This window comes from Myotis nattereri, assembly GCF_964212035.1.
Source record: "Myotis nattereri genome assembly, chromosome: 16".
NCBI lineage: Eukaryota > Metazoa > Chordata > Mammalia > Chiroptera > Vespertilionidae > Myotis > Myotis nattereri.
Genome location: NC_138091.1, coordinates 7,738,223 through 7,757,738, shown reverse-complemented (window position 1 = coordinate 7,757,738; position 19,516 = coordinate 7,738,223). Strand labels below are relative to the sequence as shown.

The 19,516-nt window shown below is 48.1% G+C and overlaps 1 protein-coding gene across 1 annotated transcript in view; it reads left to right on the top strand.

The window, feature by feature from the left end:
* Window positions 1–127: 127 nt before the first annotated feature.
* The window catches only part of LOC308532619 (phosphofurin acidic cluster sorting protein 2-like), a gene marked incomplete at both ends in the record, with an annotated part of 68,179 nt that continues 48,790 nt past the window's right edge, over window positions 128–19,516 (top strand). Inside the window, one exon of the mRNA XM_081110134.1 lies at window positions 128–301. Within this exon, the coding sequence (XP_080966260.1) occupies window positions 128–301 (174 nt within the window). The remainder of the gene's footprint in view (window positions 302–19,516) is intronic.

The window sequence follows — 19,516 nt, the reverse complement described above, 5'->3', positions numbered from 1 at the left end:
GGTTCATTCTGAGCTGGAGTGCCCAACCCACCTGGCAGTTTATGAGCTGCCTCTGATGGCATGTAACCCTCTCCCAACACAGGATAGAAATCAGACCACCATTTCGGTGCCCGCGGGCCAGGAAAGCATGCCCGCCGCACTCAACACACAGGTGCCCATGAACTTGTTTTCCACCTGGGAAGTGGAATGCTCCAGCCCCACCTGCGTACCCAGGCTGTGTAGCCTCACCTTAACCAAGCTGCTCATCTACAAGAAGCTGGAGAAGGAGCTCAGGGCTGTGGTGATCACTATAAAAATGCAGGGCCCTAAACAACTTGAGGTCTGATGAGATTCCGCTGTCCCCTCTTGGTCACGTGAAGACCGACCTGGCGCTGACCATCTCCCTACAGTACCCTCACTCTCTCAAGAAAAAAGGCAACAACTTACAGATCCTGCTGCAGCAGAAGCAGCGCCTTAACAACCAGACCATTCTGGGTTACCGGGCACTCACCATGGGCACCATCGACATGGCAGAGGTGATGTAGCGACCCCTCGAGGATGGCCAGATGCTGAGACTCCATAGCACCAACATGGAGGAATCTGCCCACATGGCTGAGGTCAGCATGTCCTCCCTGTCCAGCCAGCCCATAGACCCCAAGGACAGCACCCAGAAGGCTGGCCCCAAGTCCAAGTCCCTGGTTCATTACTCAGAGATAGATTATGAAATATTCTCAGATCAGCAGGGCAGCTATCATCCCGGGCATGGGCAGGACCAAGAGGAGGAGGACTTCCACTTTGAGGATCCCAAAAAGCAGCACCAAAGTGTAGTAAGATCGCCACTCATGACCAGGCAAGAAGATGCCAACAAGAAAGTTGGGGCGTAGCTGCTCAGGGTGCAAGAGTGGGAGGAGGTCCTGGATTCAGAGCAGGAGTCTTCGGAGCATGTGCCTGAGGTGGAGGAGGACCTAGATCTGCTGTATGACTCACTCGAGAACTGTGACAGTGGCCCATGAGAGTGTCTTCAGGACCCCGAAGCCCTGACTCAGGCCATATTGGAAGGCCTGTCCCAGCCCAGCTAGAGCATCCACAGTGCCCAGCTCTCAGATGGAGTGCTAGAGAATCCACAGTGCCAGCACCAGGAGGAGCCTCCAGGTCCAACCCATGTGACAGAGAAGATGAGCCCAAAGCCACCAGTGGGCGCATCACCAAGACCGAGTCTCTCCTTATCGCTTCCACCAGATCCCAGGGGGAGCACGTTGGCCACTGGGCCTGGAGCACATCCCTGAAGGAGCAGCAGGTGGCAGAGCCAGAAACAAGCGGGCCAACAGCCTGGACAACAAGCACTGCCCCGACCCCCTGAGCCAGCTGCAGATCCCCAGGGAGACGGTATATGACCAGCTGAACCTCTTCCTCATCTCTGACAGCCAGTTGCCCTAGAACATCTTCCTCCTCAATGCCCCTGCCTGGCAGGGGCAGTTTCCGTCTGAGTCCAGCAGCAACACATGCTGCCCGGGGTGTGCATCTTCTCCAAGGCTGAGGTCCAGGCAGCCTTCAGCACCATCATCTCGTGGAAACAGAGATACCGTCTCTATAATTCCCAGCCCCCCAGCTTGTGAAGATCGTGGTGTCAGGGGCACAGCATTACTTAAGCACCGTGTTATGGGTCTTCCTGAAGCTGCTGTCCTACAACCTATGCCTCTCTCCCCCTGGCTGGGCTACATGCACTTCCTGGTCATCCAGTTGGGTTCCTACCTTGTGGCCAGGTACCTGGGCTCCGTGCATTACCGCTACAAGAGCTTCATCCAGAACCTGCCCAGGCGGGACCTGTTCTACAAGGAGGCCCAGAGGGCTGTGCAGGACACGCTGCCCATGGTGATGAGAACCACACAGTGCGTCACAGGAGCCAATTGTGTCCACCAACTGCCCATCATGGAGGCCACACTCACCTATAAACAGAGGAGCCCCAATGAGGAGTCCTCGAACTTCATTCCCTTCGTGGGGGTTGTGGAGCTTGGTATTGTGAGACCATTCTGGGTCGCCTCAGGACACTCAGATTATGCGGCCCGCTTGGGCTCTGGAGTGCTGTTGTCCACCCTCCATACGGGTCTGCGGCAAACAAGGAGGCATCACACATGCTTCTCTACTCCCCGTCAGTGAGAGGAGATGAGTCCTCCCCCAGCCAGGGTGTTGGAGCTGAGCTGATGGGGCTGTGGGTGGACTCCTGGATGGCAGCCCAGCCCACAGACAGAAAAGGAGACTCTGAGAACAAAGCCCAGGCTACCGCCAACAACACCCTCCAATTCCCCTTCCAGTTTCTCTAGGTGAGCAGGCTGCCCAGCAGTGGTGAGGCTGCAGCCACGCCCTCCAGGTCATGGACAAGGAGAACAACAAGAAGGTGATGTGTTTTCCCAAGAAAACCAAGGACAAGGAACTGGAGAACCAGAGCCAGTGCCTGGAGGGCATCAGCCGCCTGTTCAGCAGGGCCAAGCACCAGCAGGACAACTGTGGGTCCTTGTTGACCGTGTGGAGTGGAACAGCGTGGAGCTCCCACGTCCAGCACTTCCCCACCTGCATAGTCGGAAGCTCCAACCCCACCTTTGAGCCTGCCCGTCCCCTACCCTTCCCTCTGCCCTGGCCAAGCCCGGGAAGGATGAGCTGCTTTTCTGTTCACATTTCGGTTTAGCACCGAGACAGACTCTTGAAACACAAAGTGTAACCCTTTCAGTGTGAATAAGCTCATAACCTGGAAACTAACGTGGTGGTGCCCACAGGGAGCCCCCAACTGCTCTGCTTATTACCCAGAATGCTCTGGCAAGTGGGAGGTCAACAGTGTTGAGCTGGGCAATCATTGAAGGTGATGGTCTTCAGGACCCAAAAACTGCCATTGACAAAGCTTCTCAGTGCCAACACCTGCCCCTCCCGGAAGCCTGGACTCCGCCTCCCCGGGGAGTCAGCTTCACTTTCTGCCTGACTCAGTGCTGGCCTCCCATGGGGGCACCTGACTGAGAACAGAGGCTGGTCAGCCAGCCTTGGGCCCCACTGCCAACCATCCCAGTGGCCCCAGCACTACCCGCTCATGCTGTCCCATAAACTCCATCCTCGTGAGGCAGAACAGAAGAGAAACACCAAGGACCAATGTGGTACTGACCACCTGGGCACACTGACTGGACAAACTGGGCAAATACCTGATGCTCACCTTCCTGGGCAGGGACCCCACTTTTGTCCCCACCTCTCCATGTTGTCATAGAGCATTTGCTACAACAGGAGTTGGATCAACCATGTACCAGGTGAGCTCCTGCCCCTGCACAGCACAGTGGTCATTTGGCCACTTGTTTGCTGTGAATCTTCAGGTCACTGCATGTCTCTAAGTGATTGTTCTCCAGAATGTGAGGCCCAATAGGGTTATTGTAGGGTCTCAGTGGGGTGCCTCTGGGTGCCTGGACAGTGGTGAGGTCTGCTGGAGGGGCTGTGTTTTAGCCAATTGGTCATTTTTTTCATTCTGTTGACAAAGTCTCTGCCAAATTTGTGATTCTCCTCAGGGCTCAGGGCTAAGCACTTTTCTCATTAGATAAAGAGATTGGAGATCCATTATGAGTCCCAGTCCTGGGTGAAGCCAGATAAGAAACCCCAGAGTTGAGTAGTGGAGTTCAGACTCACCCAGCTGTCTGAGATGGGCATGGTTTGGGTTCATTCATTCAGCAAATATATGAGAAGGCCTGCCAGGTACAGACACGTCTCTAGGCACTGACGATGATCCAGTGCACAGAGCAGACCCCAAGCCTGCACTCCAGAGCTTCCTTCTAGTTGAGAGTGATTCAGTCACACTAGGCTGCACAGGCTCCTGGTGTCCATAGGACAGCGGATGTGACGTCCTCCTGGCCTCCTCTACCTATGTCTGCATCTTCCCATGTTGTGAAGAGGACAGTGGACCTCTGTTCCAGCAGAAAACGTGATTTGGCTTTGGATCAGAGCCATGAAGGGAGTATGGGACTTGAATTCTAGGTGCCGGCAGAACCCTGGATCCCACGCATGGTGGGATTTCTGCAAGAGGGCAGAGATCTGAGGGCTTCTCCTAGGAAAAAGAGCAGGACTCAGAGAGCTGTGCATGCAGATATGGGTGGAGTGGGCGAGTGGGGAGGTCAGTGGACAGAGTGAGCCCCTCAGAAAATTCACACCCTTCTGCTTCTAATCCCAGCCCAGTCTGCACCCCTACTCAGGGACCGTGCTCACTAATCTGGCAGAACCTCCTCAGTGGCAGCTTGGCTGTTGCTCTCTACCCATGGGAGTTAACTGTCAATTAGAGGAGAAGAACCCCACAGGGCAGCTAGTGAATTAGGCAGCATGTGGAGCAGGAGCCAAAGTTTGAGGTCTTAGGAGGTCTCTGGACACCAGAGGTGCAGACGGATTTTCTTCGTTCACTCATTGGTCAGCTATACCCGGAGCACCTACTGTGTGCCAATGAGTGACAGGAACTTAATAGACACCAGCCCTCCCTGTCCTCATGGAGTTGACATTCGGATGGGAGGGCATTGGGAGGGTACAGAGACACTGAGAGAGCATGTCTGGTTCCCCAGAAGAAGAGGACAGGCAGTTCCCACATTGATCCAGAGCTGTAAGTTTGGAGGGTTTTCTGCCAGCCCCTCCTGGGTGACCAGGCATATCTCTGCCAGGACTGCCAGGTTGAATGTGGGCAAAGGGATAGGTCTGGCTCCTGGATGGGCAGGAGCAGCAGGCACAGGACCCCAGGCTCCCTGAGTGGTGCTCTGGGAGGGGCATGTGGAAAATAGGCCAGGCGTCAGACCCTACTGTCTGTCTATCTCTCTCCCCAAGGTCATCTCCTCCATCTTGGTCATCTGGCTGGACCAGTACCCTGAAGATTTTTATTAGCCGCCAGAATGTCCCAGCCTGATCATGCTTTTAGCCTCCATAGAGCTCACCTTTCCAGTCCCAGACGTGCCAACCCAGGCCCAGTATCTCCACTCACAGCTGGAGCACCTGAGCCCACTGAGGCAGAGTCACAGGAGGAGGAGGAGTGGGTGGTGTGTGTGAGGGGGAGGACACGTGGCTGCCCCACTCAGAGAAGAACTCCCAGAGGCTGGGCTTAGGCAGGAGCATGGAGCCACTCAGGTCAGTGCCCATGGCCTGCAGTCTGGAGGACGTCCTGGGGTGGGGGCTTGAACTGAGACTTCAGTGATGGAGATGGGAGGTTTCTTCCTTGGAAGGCACACAAAATGCGGTCATGGTGGTAACATGTTCTCTTCATGGATCTACAGAAGCAGCTCCAGAGCAAGATGAAGAAACACCGAAGGAGGAAATGCCAACTCTGGTGCCCTCTCCTGAGCCAGAGCAGGCTCCAGGCACAGCTGTCACTGAACTGCCAGATGTGGACCCACCTGCAACTTGTGAGCCAGTTGCCTCAGCTCCTGGGAGGCCTGTGGTCCCAGGTCCTGGGAGGCAGCCTGTGTCAGCTGCCTCAGCAGAGAGGACTAGCCCTCCCCAATAATAGCAATTAAAAAACTTTTTGTGTTTATCTTGCACATACTTAGAAGGTTAGGGTATTTTTCTGACACTATCGAGTAAAATAAAATGTCTTTTAAATAAAACTTAGTCATATTATATTAAAAATAAATTTAAATTTTGTAAATTTTAACTTTATGATCCTTCAAAATGTAAATTCCAACATGGAGTATATTCACAATTTTTCACAACTGTTCCATAACATCACAAACACTCTCCAGTTCCACAACATTTTCAGAACCCACATCCGAGGTATGTGTCCTGACCGGGAATCAAACCTGCATCCTTTTGGTGTATGGGATGACTCTCCAACCAACTGATGAGGCACCTTGTCCAGGGTGAGAAAGAGCAATATTTTCATTTGAATTTTTCATTCTGGTTTAAACTGCAGTTGAGTATCTTTCGCATGCTTTTGGCCTACCTCTTCTTATGGAATTTCAGTTTGAGACCTTTAGCCCTCTTTTCCATTGGATTGTTAGCAAATCTGAATTGTCGTGGATATTAGCTTTTTGCCATGTAACTTCCAAATGGTTTCTCTAGCTTGCCATTTGTCTCCATTTGACATGTGTTTTGCCAAATAGACGCATTGCATTTTGATGTGGTCGAATCTGTCTTCTCTTCTCATGCTCTTTGATCTTGTCTCTCACTTTGAGTAAAAAACATGTTTTCTGTCTTATCGGGAAGACAGGCTAGGTTGTATTGTTCTAACAGAGCCCTAAATCTCCGTGGTTTGCAGCAGCAAAGGTTAATTTCATAGTCATAGTTAATTTCAGATGGATTTTACAAGAGCTCCTGTTTTTCAGATCGTTCATCTTTTTTTTTTTCTGGTAAGGATGGAAGTAAAGACTTCCAAGGTCTTGTATGTCACAGTGGAAACCAGAAGTCAAATACTAATTTGACAATGGCCTGTGGTGGACATGACTTCCATTTTCCCCTTTCTAACAGCTGCCAATTTCCACATCCAGCTGTTTCTGGGGGGTGTTATTCAGGGCCCCAGAGTGGAGGTATCAGCACATCTAACTGGCTAGACCACAGTGATGATGGTTGTATGTGGACATGTGACTTCAGTGAGTTTCCTAAGATTATTTATACTAGTGACCAGAAGAAAATTCTGGATGTTTTCAATGAAATTAGAGCAGCCTGTGAGTGAGAGAAATAGACAGAAGTGGGAACCAGTGGACTGAAAGTTCTTGGGTTTGATTCCAGTCAAGGTACATACCTCAGTTGCAGGCTAGATCTTGGCCCTGGTCTGGACAAGGGAACCTTGTCCTTGGGTGAGGATTGACAAAAAAAAAGTTTTAGTGCTAAGAATGACACTGCCACTTGTATTAAAACCTCAGGTATGTTAGCTGAGTTCTTTAAGTCTTTTTCTTTACACGTGAAAAATGAGTTGCAAGGATAAAATTGAACAATAAAGTGCTTAACGTAAAGAGTTGGCATATGGTAGGCACGTAATATATATTGCCCATTACTTTTATAAATACACCTGAGGCCCGGTGCACGAAAGTTTGTGCACTGGAGGTGGGGGGTGGGTCCCTCAGCCCAACCTCCCCCCTATCACATACTGCGAGCTCTCAGGCATATCCTACTGATGGCATAGGCCTGCTCTCTGTTCCCCTAGGGCAGCCACAGTCTGGCCTCCCTTTGTGGGAGGCGACCAGGCTCATCAGGGGAAGGCACCAGCCCCATCACCCCACTGTTGCAGCCATTGCCAGTCACCACAGCCACCAAGGTGTTTTCATCAACACGGACTCCAGTCCCTTCACCATGAAAAAAAGACAACTTTCTTTAGGCATTTTCAAGATGTGTCTTTCATAGGTAATGACATTTATTTCTTTCTTCCTTTTTTTATCCTCACCTGAGGATATGTTTCCATTGAATTTTAGAGAATGTGGAAGAGAAAGCGAAAGACAGAGAGAAACATCAAAGTGAGAGGAACACTTTGATTGTTTGCCTCCTGTATGAGCCCTGACCTGGGCCCAGGCCAAGGAGGAGTCTGCAACCTAGGTACATGCCCTTAGTCAGAATTGAACCCAGACCCTGTGGTGGGCAGGCCGAGGCATTATCCACTGAGCAAAACCAGCTAGGGCAGGATATGACATTGCTTAGCCCTCCAGTAGCAGACCTTTCTTTTTTTCTCCAGGAGTGTGGTAAAAATACCTTAGATCACCTTATTCGATTCTCATTACACAAGTTAGTAAGACTATTACAAGTAGCATACAGGGAGCTTAGCCAATGAGCAGTCAGAAAAGGTGTATCCTCTGTAGTTACACCAATTGCTGGCTCCGCCCCTGCCCAGGGCTAATGCCTGTGGCGAAGTCATTAGGCCTGGGCAGGGGACCTCCAGCTCCTCGCCATGGCCGGCTCCACCCATATTCCCCACCATCGCCGGCTCCACCCCAGCCCAGGCCTAACACCTGTGGCAGAGGCATTAGGCCTGGGCAGGGGACTCCCAGCCCTGCGCCTGTGTATGCAAATTAACCGCCATCTTTGTTTGGTTAATTTGCATACTCTTCCAATTGGCTGGTGGGCATCACAAAGGTATGGCCAATTTGCATGTTTGTCTATTATTAGGTAAGATATGTATGAAAACAATCATCAGGTGGAAATACCATGTGTAACATCAACAAAATAATCTAAAGCAGTAAGATGTTAACAGGAATTGCCCAGGGCCTTCCAACACTCTATTTCTCCATTTAATCACAAATGCATGGACTTACTCATTTCTGGATAGAAAGATAAAATATTATAAAGGCACATACTCTCCTGGATTAATCTAAAATGTACATATATATGTAATATGCAAATTAGGCCAGGAACCTTTAACGCAGTTGTTCTCAACCTATGGGTTGCGACCCCTTTGAGGGTTGAACAGCCCTTTCACAGGGGTCGCCTAAGACGATTTGAAAACACATATATAATTACATATTGTTTTTGTGATTAATCACTATGCTTTAATTATACTCAATTTGTAACAATGAAAATACATCCTGCATATCAGATATTTACATTATGATTCATGACAGTAACAAAATTACAGTTATGAAGTAGCAACAAAAATAATTTTATGGTTGGGGGTCCCCACAACATGAGGAACTGTATTAAAGGGTTGCGGCATTAGGAAGTTTTAGAACCACTGCTTTTAAGGGTCAAGACCAGACAGGAGGAGGTTGCCTGTGCAGGTGAGGCCAGGAGCAGAGCTAGAGACAGACACATTGGGGCCTGCCTGAGCCAGAGCGGACACAGGCAGGGGGGCCAGGGATGCCTGGGATGGGCTGAGTCACTGCCCCTGGCTAGGGCAGCCCTGGAAGGGACACAGGCAGGGGAGCAGGGGGGCCTGGGGAGGAAGTCAGGTGCGGGTCCCACTGCCTGCAGCGCGGGTCAGGTCTAACTCCTGTGGCAGCCTTCAGGGTGCCTCCTCCCTCGATTTCAATAGAGTGCTGGGCCTCTAGTTTAAAGTAAAAATTATAATAGGATTTTGGGGAAACAAACACTCTTCTAAATTTTATCTACAAATAAATATGCAAACAAATCAGGAAACAGTTGACAAGAATATAGGAAGGGGACTTGCTCTGTCAATTAGGAAGGACTCTCAAGCAGTGCGGCTCTGGTGCTGGAGTGAGCAGGTCCTGGGAGCTGGGCAGCGACATCAGGAACAGGGCGCAGCACACATGAGACTCAGGGGATTATTGTGGGGGCCCTTTGGCAGCAAATAGCACTGGGGCAGCTGCTCCATTATTGAGGGGAAAACTTTAGATCAATATTTCAGATCTCACCCAAGACAATTTAATGTATTTATGATTAATATATTTTACTGTCTTTTCCTTCTGAAAATCGAATGAAGGTGGAATCACAATTTTAAAAATAAAAAATGAGAGAATATACATAAACTCTATTTAATTCCATGATATAGAGAACACTTTCCACATGTTGATGTCTCTTTTGGGTGAGATGTAAAGGAGAAAAAAGGTCAGTCCTATGAACTCCTGAGCAAAGAGCCTTGCAGACAGAGAGGTGTGTGTGCAAAGGCCTGAGGTGGGAAAGAGCCCACTGGGGTGAAGGAATGACATAGGGGCCAGGGTGGCTGGAGTTAAGAGGAGAGTGTGAGACAGGAAGTTGTGCTGGCCAACGGGGTCCCTACGCCTGCAGAATCCTGTTCAGGCTGTAAAATTTATTCCAAGTGCAATGAGGACATTTAGAGGATTTTAAGTGAAAGACATTTAGCAACTATCTTTCTGTTTGTATTTGAAAATAGTACTTTAATAATCAGTTTCGGCAGTTGCATTTTTGATCAGATACTTTTTCAGTGCCTAGCACTTTTTATTAACTTTTATAAAGATACGGTTTTTATTTTAGACTATTCATTCCTAGGTTTAATTTCTTAACAAACCTACAGCATCTGAGAAACTTATTTATTTATTTTTAATTTATTTTAATTTGAGTATCGTTGATATACAGTCTTATAACGTTATATTTTTTTCTGGTGTACGACATAGTGAATTGACTATTTTATCACCTCACCAATTCATATAACCATCTGTCATCATGCAAACTTATCACAATATTATTGACTATATTTCCCTTCCCCTTTTCACCCACCCCCACACCCTCCCTTCTGGTAACCATTCCTTTTCTTTCTTTTTTTATGAGTCTGTTTTTGTTTTGTTTTGTTTTTTTTTGATTCCACATATACATAAAGCTCTATGGTAATTGTCTCTGACTGCCTGACTTAGTTCACTTAGCATAATACCTTCTAGACTAGATCAGTGGTTCTCAACCTTTGCTGCACATTAGAATCACCTAGGAACCTGTTTAAAATCCTGATTTCTAGGCCTCATCCTCCGGAAATTCTGTTTCTTTGTTACTAATGTTGTGGCCCCACCCCATAACAAAGAAACAGAATTTCTGGGGGATGAGGCCCAAAAATCAGGAATATAAAAAGATTTCCAGGTGATTCTAATGAACAGCCATGGTTGAGAACCACTGTTCTAGACCCACCCATGTTGTTACAAATGGTAAGATTTCCTTCTTATTTATGGCCCAGTAAGATTCCATGGTACATATGCACCACATCATCTTTATCCAGTCATCTGTTGATGGGCACTTAGGTTACTTCCGTATCTTGGCTATTGTCAATAATGCTGCAGTGAACATAGGGGTAGAGCATAGGCGTAGAGCTTTTAAAGCTCTCCTAATATTAAACCATACTTGTGTTCCAGTATAAGCTAAGGAAGTAGATATGCTCATGTTTGGTCCTCTTAGTCACATTTATTATTAAGTTGGTCCACAGCTTTTTTTTTGTATGTGCCAAACTTCCTTTTTATTATGATATCTGTTGCATTAACTTCCATATTAAATTTGTATCCACATATGTTTATTTTCTACTATTTGGATTTTGTTGAGTTTTTGTAATATCATCTAATCTAATAAAAGAGAAACATGGTAATTGGCATACAACCGCTACCCTTCCCATTGGCTAATGAGGGAGATATGCAAATTAACTGTCAGCCAAGATGGCGGCCGGCAGCCAGGCAGCTTGAAACTAACATTAGGCTTGCTTGCTTCAGTGACGGAGGATTCCAACATTGCCCGCCTGCCTTGCCAGGCTCTGAGCCTGCAGTTTGAAACATTTTAACAAATATAGAAGCTAAAAAAACCCCATTAACCAGCTTTCAGCGAGCTGGGATCTCAGAGCTGGAGTCAGAGCTGGACTTATACATTGTTTCGATTACTTACTTTCAGCAGCGGAGGCCTAAGAGCTGGATCCTCAGAGCTAAAGCTGGCCCAGAATTTAAAAAAAAAAAGGAAAAAAGGAGCAGTTGGGAGCTTCCGTCACCCGCCAGCCTGAAAACAGCCCTCAGCCCATCACCCAGACTGGCCAGGCACACCAGTGGGGACCCCCACCCTGAAGGGTGTGTAACCAGCTGCAAACAGCCATCATCCCCTCACCCAGGCTGGCCAGGCACCCCAGTGGGGACCCCAACCCTGAAGGGTGTGTGACCAGCTAAAAACAGCCATCATCCCTTCACCCAGGCTGGCCAAGCACCCCAGTGGGGACCCCCACCCTGAATGGTGTGTGACCAGCTGCAAACAGCCAACATCCCCTCACCCAGGCTGGCCAGGCACCCCAGTGGGGAACCCCACCCTGATCCAGAACACCCTTCAGGGCAAACCAGCCAGCCCCACTCATGCACCAGGCCTCTATCCTATATAGTAAAAGGGTAATATGCCTCCCAGCACCGGGATCAGCTTGACAGGGGGCAGTGCCCAAACCCCCTTATCGCCCTGTGGCTCTGTGTGTGACAGGGGTGGGGCCACAACCTCCCATCCGCCCTGCTCTGTTCGTGACAGGGGAAGGCGCCCCAACCTCCTGATCAGCCCTGCTCTGTACCTGATACGGGGGAGCTCCCCAACCTCTGATAGCCCTGCGGCTCTGTGTGTGACAGGGTGCGGCGCCCCACCCCCTGCCCCCCCTATAGGCCCTGCTCTGTGTGTGACGGGGTAGAGCCATAACCTCCCCATCGGCCCTGCCCTGAGTGTGAGAGTGGCGGCGCCCAAACCCCCTAATCCGCCCTGCTCTGTGGGTGATAGAGGGTGGTGCCACAACCCCCTGATCTGCCCTGCTCTGTGCGTGACAAGGGGTGGTGCTGCAACCTCCCCATCGACCCTGCCTTGAGTGTGAGAGTGGGTAGCGCCCCAATCCCCCAATCGGCCCTACTCTGAGCGTGACTGGGGGTGGCATTGCATCCTCCCGATCCGCCCTGCTCTGTGCATGACAGGGGGCGGTGCCCCAACTCCCCAATCGGCCCTGCTCTGAGCCCGACCAGGGGCTGCACCTAGGGCTTGGGCCTGCCCTCTGCCACCCGGGAGCAGGCCTAAGCCAGCAGGGCATTTTCTCCCGAGAGACCCCTGACTGCGAGAGGGCACAGGCCCGGCTGAGGGGACCCTCTTCGACCCGAGTGCACAAATTTTTGTGCACCGGGCCTCTAGTTAAATATAAAATGTAAAGGAAGTAAAAATCACCCAGGTCTTGTTAACAAAATTCTTCCAATTTTTATTCTCTTACTAAATTATTTTTATTCACTCAATGTGCTGGTGAGCATACTCTGTAAATATTTTCATCATTTTTAATGGCTGCATGCTACTACATTTTGTGATTGCATCATATATATTTTTAATCAATATTGTGATGATGATATTTAGCTTTCTTTCTGTCTTTCCTATTCAGACAATGGATCAGTAAATGTCTTTGAACATCACTTTTGGACAGGTTTCTCGGTACATTCAAAGGGAAGCACACTTCATTGTTATACATATTGCCAGAGTGTCCTCCAGGGAGATAGTTTCAACTTGCATTCCCCAAGTTCATGGAAACTGTCAGGTTCATGCAGCCCTGCCAATCTGATCTGTGAAACAGGTTTAATTCTCACAGCTCTCCATACTGGTAAATCAAGATGAAGATAAACAAGTTGTTGTTTTTAAAAAATTAATATCTTAAGGAAATAGCAAAGGGAACTTTTTGGAGCTAAATCACAAATATTGAGAAAGGTATCTCTCCAAGACGCAAGGATAAGAATCATAAATGATACAGAAAATTATTGCAGATACATGAGACCCAGAAACTGTTTGCTTTTATGCTAGAAATCGTTGTGATAAGATTAGTCACTGAAGCAAATACCAAACTGCTTATATTTGTTCTTCCAGTTTATTGTAAATTTAATTTTACATTTCTTGAAAGTCATGGAAGTATGCTACACAGTCACTTCTCTCTCTCTCTCTACCTCTCTCTCTCTCTCTCTCTCTCTCCCCCTCTCCTCTCTCACTCTCTGTTATTCTTTAAAAATACTGTCTCCATATTACTGAGTATTTTTCCACACACACCAAAAAGGAGAAAAATGTACATTCAACATTGTCGTTTTGTGACTTTAAAAAATAAAGTAACAAAAAGGACATGCTTTAGATTAAATTCTAGTTCTAGAAATTTATCTTAAGAATATAATTATCTATGATGGTGGGATTGGGCCAGGTGCTGGGTTGCTTCCCCTCATGGACTTTGTAAACCAGCACAGGAGAGAGCTCCTCAAAGCAAGCAGACAGGACAAAATAACCACAAACCGATAAATGCTGCAAGGAATCAGTAATCTGGAATAGAGAGTCATGGTGGGGCGGGCTGGGGGGAGAGAAAAAGGCAACGTCTTGGATTAGATGGTCAGGGAGGTTTTCTCTGAGAGACTTTAAGCTGAGTCAGACAGCTGAGAGTGTCTGATACTCAGAGAGTTGGGAAAAGAGCTTTGCAAAGAGAAGGAAGAACATCTGCAAAGACACAAAAGTGTGTCTCAAGGACTGAAAGGAAGTCAGTGCTGGTGTTTTGTGAGTGAGGCTGTGAGAGACACTAGTTGAGGTTGGGAGGTCCATGGGACACAACAAGCCAGTGAGTCATTCTGTTTTCTGTTTTAAGGACAATGAGAAGTGATTAAAGTGTCTTAAGCAGGTAGGGTGGGATGGCTGGTTTTAAGTTGAATGGATCACTCTGGTTGCAGGGAGGAGAACAGGTGGAAGACAGGACAAGATCAGAAGCAGAGAGAGCAGAGGCCCAGCAGAGGGGGAGGGTGGCCTGAACTAGGACAAGAGCAGGAAAGGTAGGAAAAGAACTGACTCCACTTGGAGATGAAATCATGACATGTCAATGGTGGACTGGGTCCTGGAGATAAAAGGTAGGGTAAAATCAAGGATGACCCTTCATTTTAAACTAGGGGACCTCCAGGAGGGCCCATAAAGGGTTAATATGGGGAAGTGTTTGTACTCCTGTGAGGTGAGCAGGGGAGATGGCAGGAAGGAATTTAAATGCATAAGTCTTGGATGCTGGTATGAATTTGGAAGAGGAGGCGCTACTGATAATAGAATGTAATTGAGTAAGACAGGGAAACAGGGCAAAGGAAAGTCACAATAAAGGTAAAATTGGGGAATGAAAACCAAGACAGGAGGTCAGAAAATGTTACCACACTTTGAACACTGCATCAAAGCAACAAAGTGGGGAGCTTTTAAATTATGAAGCCAGGGAAACAACTTTAACCACACTTTCCTTTGACAAGTTCAGAAAAAATAATTTCACTTGCAGATGAGCAATAGGAAAAGTTGAGTACTGGAAAGAGTGTGAAAAAATGGCCACTCATACATTTTAGGGAAACATTTTATTGGGACAAGCTTATTAGAGAATAATTGAGAGCAAGGGTCCTCAAACTACGGCCCGCGGGCCACATGTGTCCCGCCGAAAACATTTATCCGGCCTGCCGGGTGTTTTTGCCACCGCTGTGTGCATAGGAATTTGTTCATAGTTTTTTTTTAAACTGTAGTCCGGCCCTCCAACAGTCTGAGGGACAGTGAACCGGCCCCCTGTTTAAACAGTTGGAGGACCCCTGATTTGGAGCATCCATACAAATTAAAATATTCAATCGTTTTGACACAATTCCACTTTGAACTTATTTTATAGGAATTCAAGACACAGTGTAAATGTTGAAATATATGAGTACTAGTAAATTTATGACAACATTGCCATCATAAAATTTTGGCATTACGGCAACATCTATCAATAGACAACAGAGAAAAAGACATTATTGTGCATACATAATGAAATACTTGTGCAGTTGTAAAATGGAGTCATGTTATCTTAAGGTAGACATGAATTTTTCATGATGAAGTTTAAATTAAAAGCACAAGTGTTGAGTAAGACTCCCTCCACGTTCTGCGTGGATAGGGTTCGGTATCTGAAAGAGGAGCTGCACAACAAATGAGAGAAAAAGGCAAGAGATAATTTTGCAACATTGTGGGACCAGGCAGCCAAGTCCCGAAGGACTTCCACCCATGCTCAGGCTGCTCCAATGTTTTATTGATCCAGAGTAGCCCTTAGGCATGCGACCTGCCATTAACAGGCAGACTAGCCCATCAGCAAGGATTTACATAATAATAAATGGGGGAGTTCTTCCAGCTACCACTGTCTGGACAAACGGAGGTGGTGCCTAGCTCAGACCTTTGCTAGGGCTTCAAAGGCACCCAGCCTTCTGGGGGTGTCAGGGAGTTCTCTGTCTATGCTTATCAGATAGTGAAGGCAATAAACAGTTTCCCACATCTCCCCCTTATTTTTTCATTAAAAAACCAGAAATAAACATATAAGAACAAAAAATGTTTAAGTCCCAAAATCAATGTCCAACAGTTCTGAGTCCATGTTTCAATGTCCGACAGTTCATGTGTACACGCCAGGAATGAAATGGTGGTTCTGGATGGTGGACAAATGAAGGTCTGGTCCTCTCCGGTTTGGTCCTGGGCACCCTGCAGCGACGCACAGCTGCTGACTGCTAGCATGGCAAGGCGTCTTTACCATCTCCATCTCTGAACTGTCTCTTCTGTCTTTGTGGCTGGCTTTCTGTGATCCGTTGTCACAGGAATTCACATGGTCTCATAGCTGTTCTCTGAAAGTCTACAAACATATTCTCGACCAAAGGTTAAAGGAAAAAAAAGACCTTACTTGGGGTGTTTTCTTTCACATGATCTTTCCCTGGCTTACCCTGGCATAATGTGTGTTTTTTCTGGGTGTCTCACTATTAGCATTATCAAAGAAAAATTTTTTTCTCTAAATGTAATTTAGTTACAGGATCTTTTTCCTTACATGGTATTCTTCCACTATATTTTCCACTACCCCCCTTTTTTTTTCATTTAATTAGGAGACTTCTTGGAAATTTTATGATGCAGTCTAGATAGCTTTAAATATCAATTTTTGGCAAGGAAAAAAAATGAACCTGACCATGCTAAACTATTGAAAGGATGGTCAGCTCAAGATGTCAAGTTTTATGCCACAACTGGTACAGTATTTCCTTTAACATCATGGTCAGAATTGTTGGATATTGGTAATACTAGAGAAGTGAGTTTTATCTCTGTATCACTGATGGGGAGGGATCTAAGAAGGGGGCAGGCATGTGAGAAGGGAGTAATGTAGATTTCTTTCGTTGTGGAACCAGACAGGCCATTCCATAATGAGCCAGACACTTAGAATAAGGACAAGGAGAAGTCTGAATGGGGATTTTTTTCTCAACACTTTCTCATACTGGCAAGGAAAAAAGAAGCTGATGTTTAATATAGGTTTGGATTGGGGCGGGGGGAATGGATGGTGGTGGTCGCAGTCATGAGGAACATGGTGTTGTGTTAGTGCTGGCAGTGTAAAATAATGAATTTGACTTTTTTTTTAAATGGTACACTATTGTTTATTGTTAAACTATTGAAAAGACGGTCAGCTCAAGATCTGAAGTTTTATGCCACAACTGTTCCAGTTTTTCCTTTAACAACTTGGTCTCGAACAGCATTGCTGGATATAGGAGATACTAGAGAAGTGAGGTTTCACTCTGACTTTTTCACTGATGATGAAGGGACAGAACGGAACTTGAAAGAACTAAGCAGAACTAAGCAGAAATGCACCCTCCTCCCTCTTCAAGGACGAAGCAGGGACATACTCTTCTCCCTCTCCTCTATCTTGTCTTGCAAGGCTGGGCCCTCAGCCAGCCCAAGCCGCCCCCCCCCCCCCCCGAGAGTGACCACAAGAATGCTGGTATTGTCCTAACTCTCCGAACCACCCACCTGAGTGGACCAATGAAGCTCCAGAAATGTAGCTAAGGTCCTAATAAGGCTATAGTGGAGGACGGCTCCAACCTTCAGAATGTGATGGTCACTTCCTGACCCTTATGCTGTAAAACCCTGACCAATCTCTGTAATTCATGCCACCCCTAAAGCCCACCCCAAATAGCTAGCCCTATATAACCTTTGTTCTCCTGGGACACGCTCTCTCGCCTCACCGCTGTGCCGGATAGAGGCTGGGAGCCAATTCTAGAATTGATCAATAAAGACTCATTGCTTTTGCATCGGAGGAGGCTCCCCGGTGGATTATTATTGGGGACCCCGAGCTCTGGGCATAACATTTTGGGGGCGCGTCCGGGTTCCCCAAGAAAAACCCACGAGGGACCCCACTCCGAGAATCTGCTGTCCGCGGTAAGTGTCTATGTGTTATCTGTTCTGTCTTATGCGAGCTCGCTTCTGTAATCTGGCCTGATAAAGATCTAAGTGGACGCACAGGCGGGTCTCGGGCAGGAGGAGGCAAGGGACGCCTTGCACCTCCATCTGGTGGGGTGTAAAAGCCCCCATCTGGCTTTTTTTTCAGTTTTTCTTCCGCGGGGTCGGAAGGCTGTTCTTAGGTGTCTTTGTTTGTTTGGTGTCTTTGTTCTTTTGTTTGGTGTCTGTGTTCTTTTGTTTGATTTTGTGGACTCACTGGACGGACGCTATGGGACAGACTCAAACTACTCCTTTAAGCATTATGGTTGATCATTTTAAAGAGGTTAAGGGAAGGGCTAACAACCTCAGTGCAGAAGTGAAGAAGGGTCAGTGGCAGACTTTCTGTTCCAGCGAGTGGCCGGCTCTCAATGCCGGGTGGCCGCCGGAAGGGACGTTCGACCTCCCCACCATTTGCCGGGTCAGGGAAGTCGTATCTCGGCCGATGGGGGGGTCATCCCAATCAACTCCCTTACATTATTACTTGGCAGGACCTCGTGGAGGACCCTCCCTCCTGGCTCAGGCCCTTCCTGGCTCCACGCCCTCCGGAGCTGGCACCCATACTTGCCTTGCAGGACGCAGAAAAGAAGAAGGTGGTTCCCGGCGTAGATGGGAATCCAACTACCAACCAGTCCCAGATAGATGTCTCTTTCCCCTTAACTAGGCTTGAATGGGACTTCAACACGGCAGAAGGTAAGGAGAGGCTCAAAATCTACCGTCAAGCTCTGATGGGGGGTCTTCGTATGGCTGCTAGGAAGCCTACCAATTTGACCAAGGTAGGGAAATTACAACAGGAAAGGGATGAATCTCCAGCTGCCTTTCTAGAACGGATCATGGAGGCGTATCGCACCTATACCCCCATGGATCCAGAAGCTCCTGAAAATAAGGCGGCTGTGGTAATGAGCTTTATAAACCAGTCAGCCACAGACATTAGAAAGAAACTGCAGAGGATAGATAAATTAGGGGAAAAGAGTTTTCGGGACTTGTTGGAGGTGGCTGAAAAGGTGTATAACAACCGAGAATCTCCTGAGGATAGGCAAGCCCATGCCATGGTGGCTGCCAGTGACAAGCAGACCTGAAACCTGGCCAAGATTCTGCTGGCCACCACCACGGAGAACCCTGAGGAGCGGACCCGCCATCTTCGCCAGCTTGCCGATGACCAAGAGGGAGGTAAGGAGACCGCCCGGGGCGGGAAGAAGAAGCTGCAACGGAACCAGTGTGCTTACTGCAAAGAGATAGGACACTGGGCCCGGGAATGCCCAAAGAACGCCGGTAAAAAAGGAAACAAGACAGATCGGGTGGAGGTCTTGGAGCTGGGAGGACTGAGTAATTAGGGGAGTCGGGGTTCGGACCCCCTCCCCGAGCCCAGGGTAACTCTTAGAGTGGAGGGGACGCCTATTAACTTCCTTGTCGACACTGGGGCACAACATTCTGTCCTACGCACACCTCAAGGGAAGCTAGCCAGCAAAAAGTCCTGGGTACAAGGGGCAACTGGCATAAGCCAGTATTCATGGACTACCCGAAGAACAGTAGATCTAGGAACGGGCCGGGTATCCCATTCCTTCATGGTAATACCGGAGTGCCCCTACCCCCTATTAGGACGGGACTTGCTGACCAAGATCGGAGCCCAAATGACTTTCAGACAAGGGGGGCCCCAGGTCACTGATGGCAAAGGCCATCCCATCCAGGTTCTGACTCTGAGACTGGAGGATGAATATCGCCTCCACCAGGGGGCGCCCCCAGGAGAGAACAATATGGACAGATGGCTACAAGAATTCCCCACCGCCTGGGCAGAGACGGGGGGAGTAGGACTGGCCGCTCACAGGGCCCCAACCCTGGTAGAGTTAAAACCAGGGGAAAGTCCGATAAGAGTCAAACAGTATCCAATGCCCCAGGAGGCCCGGAAGGGGATTCAGCCTCATATCCGAAG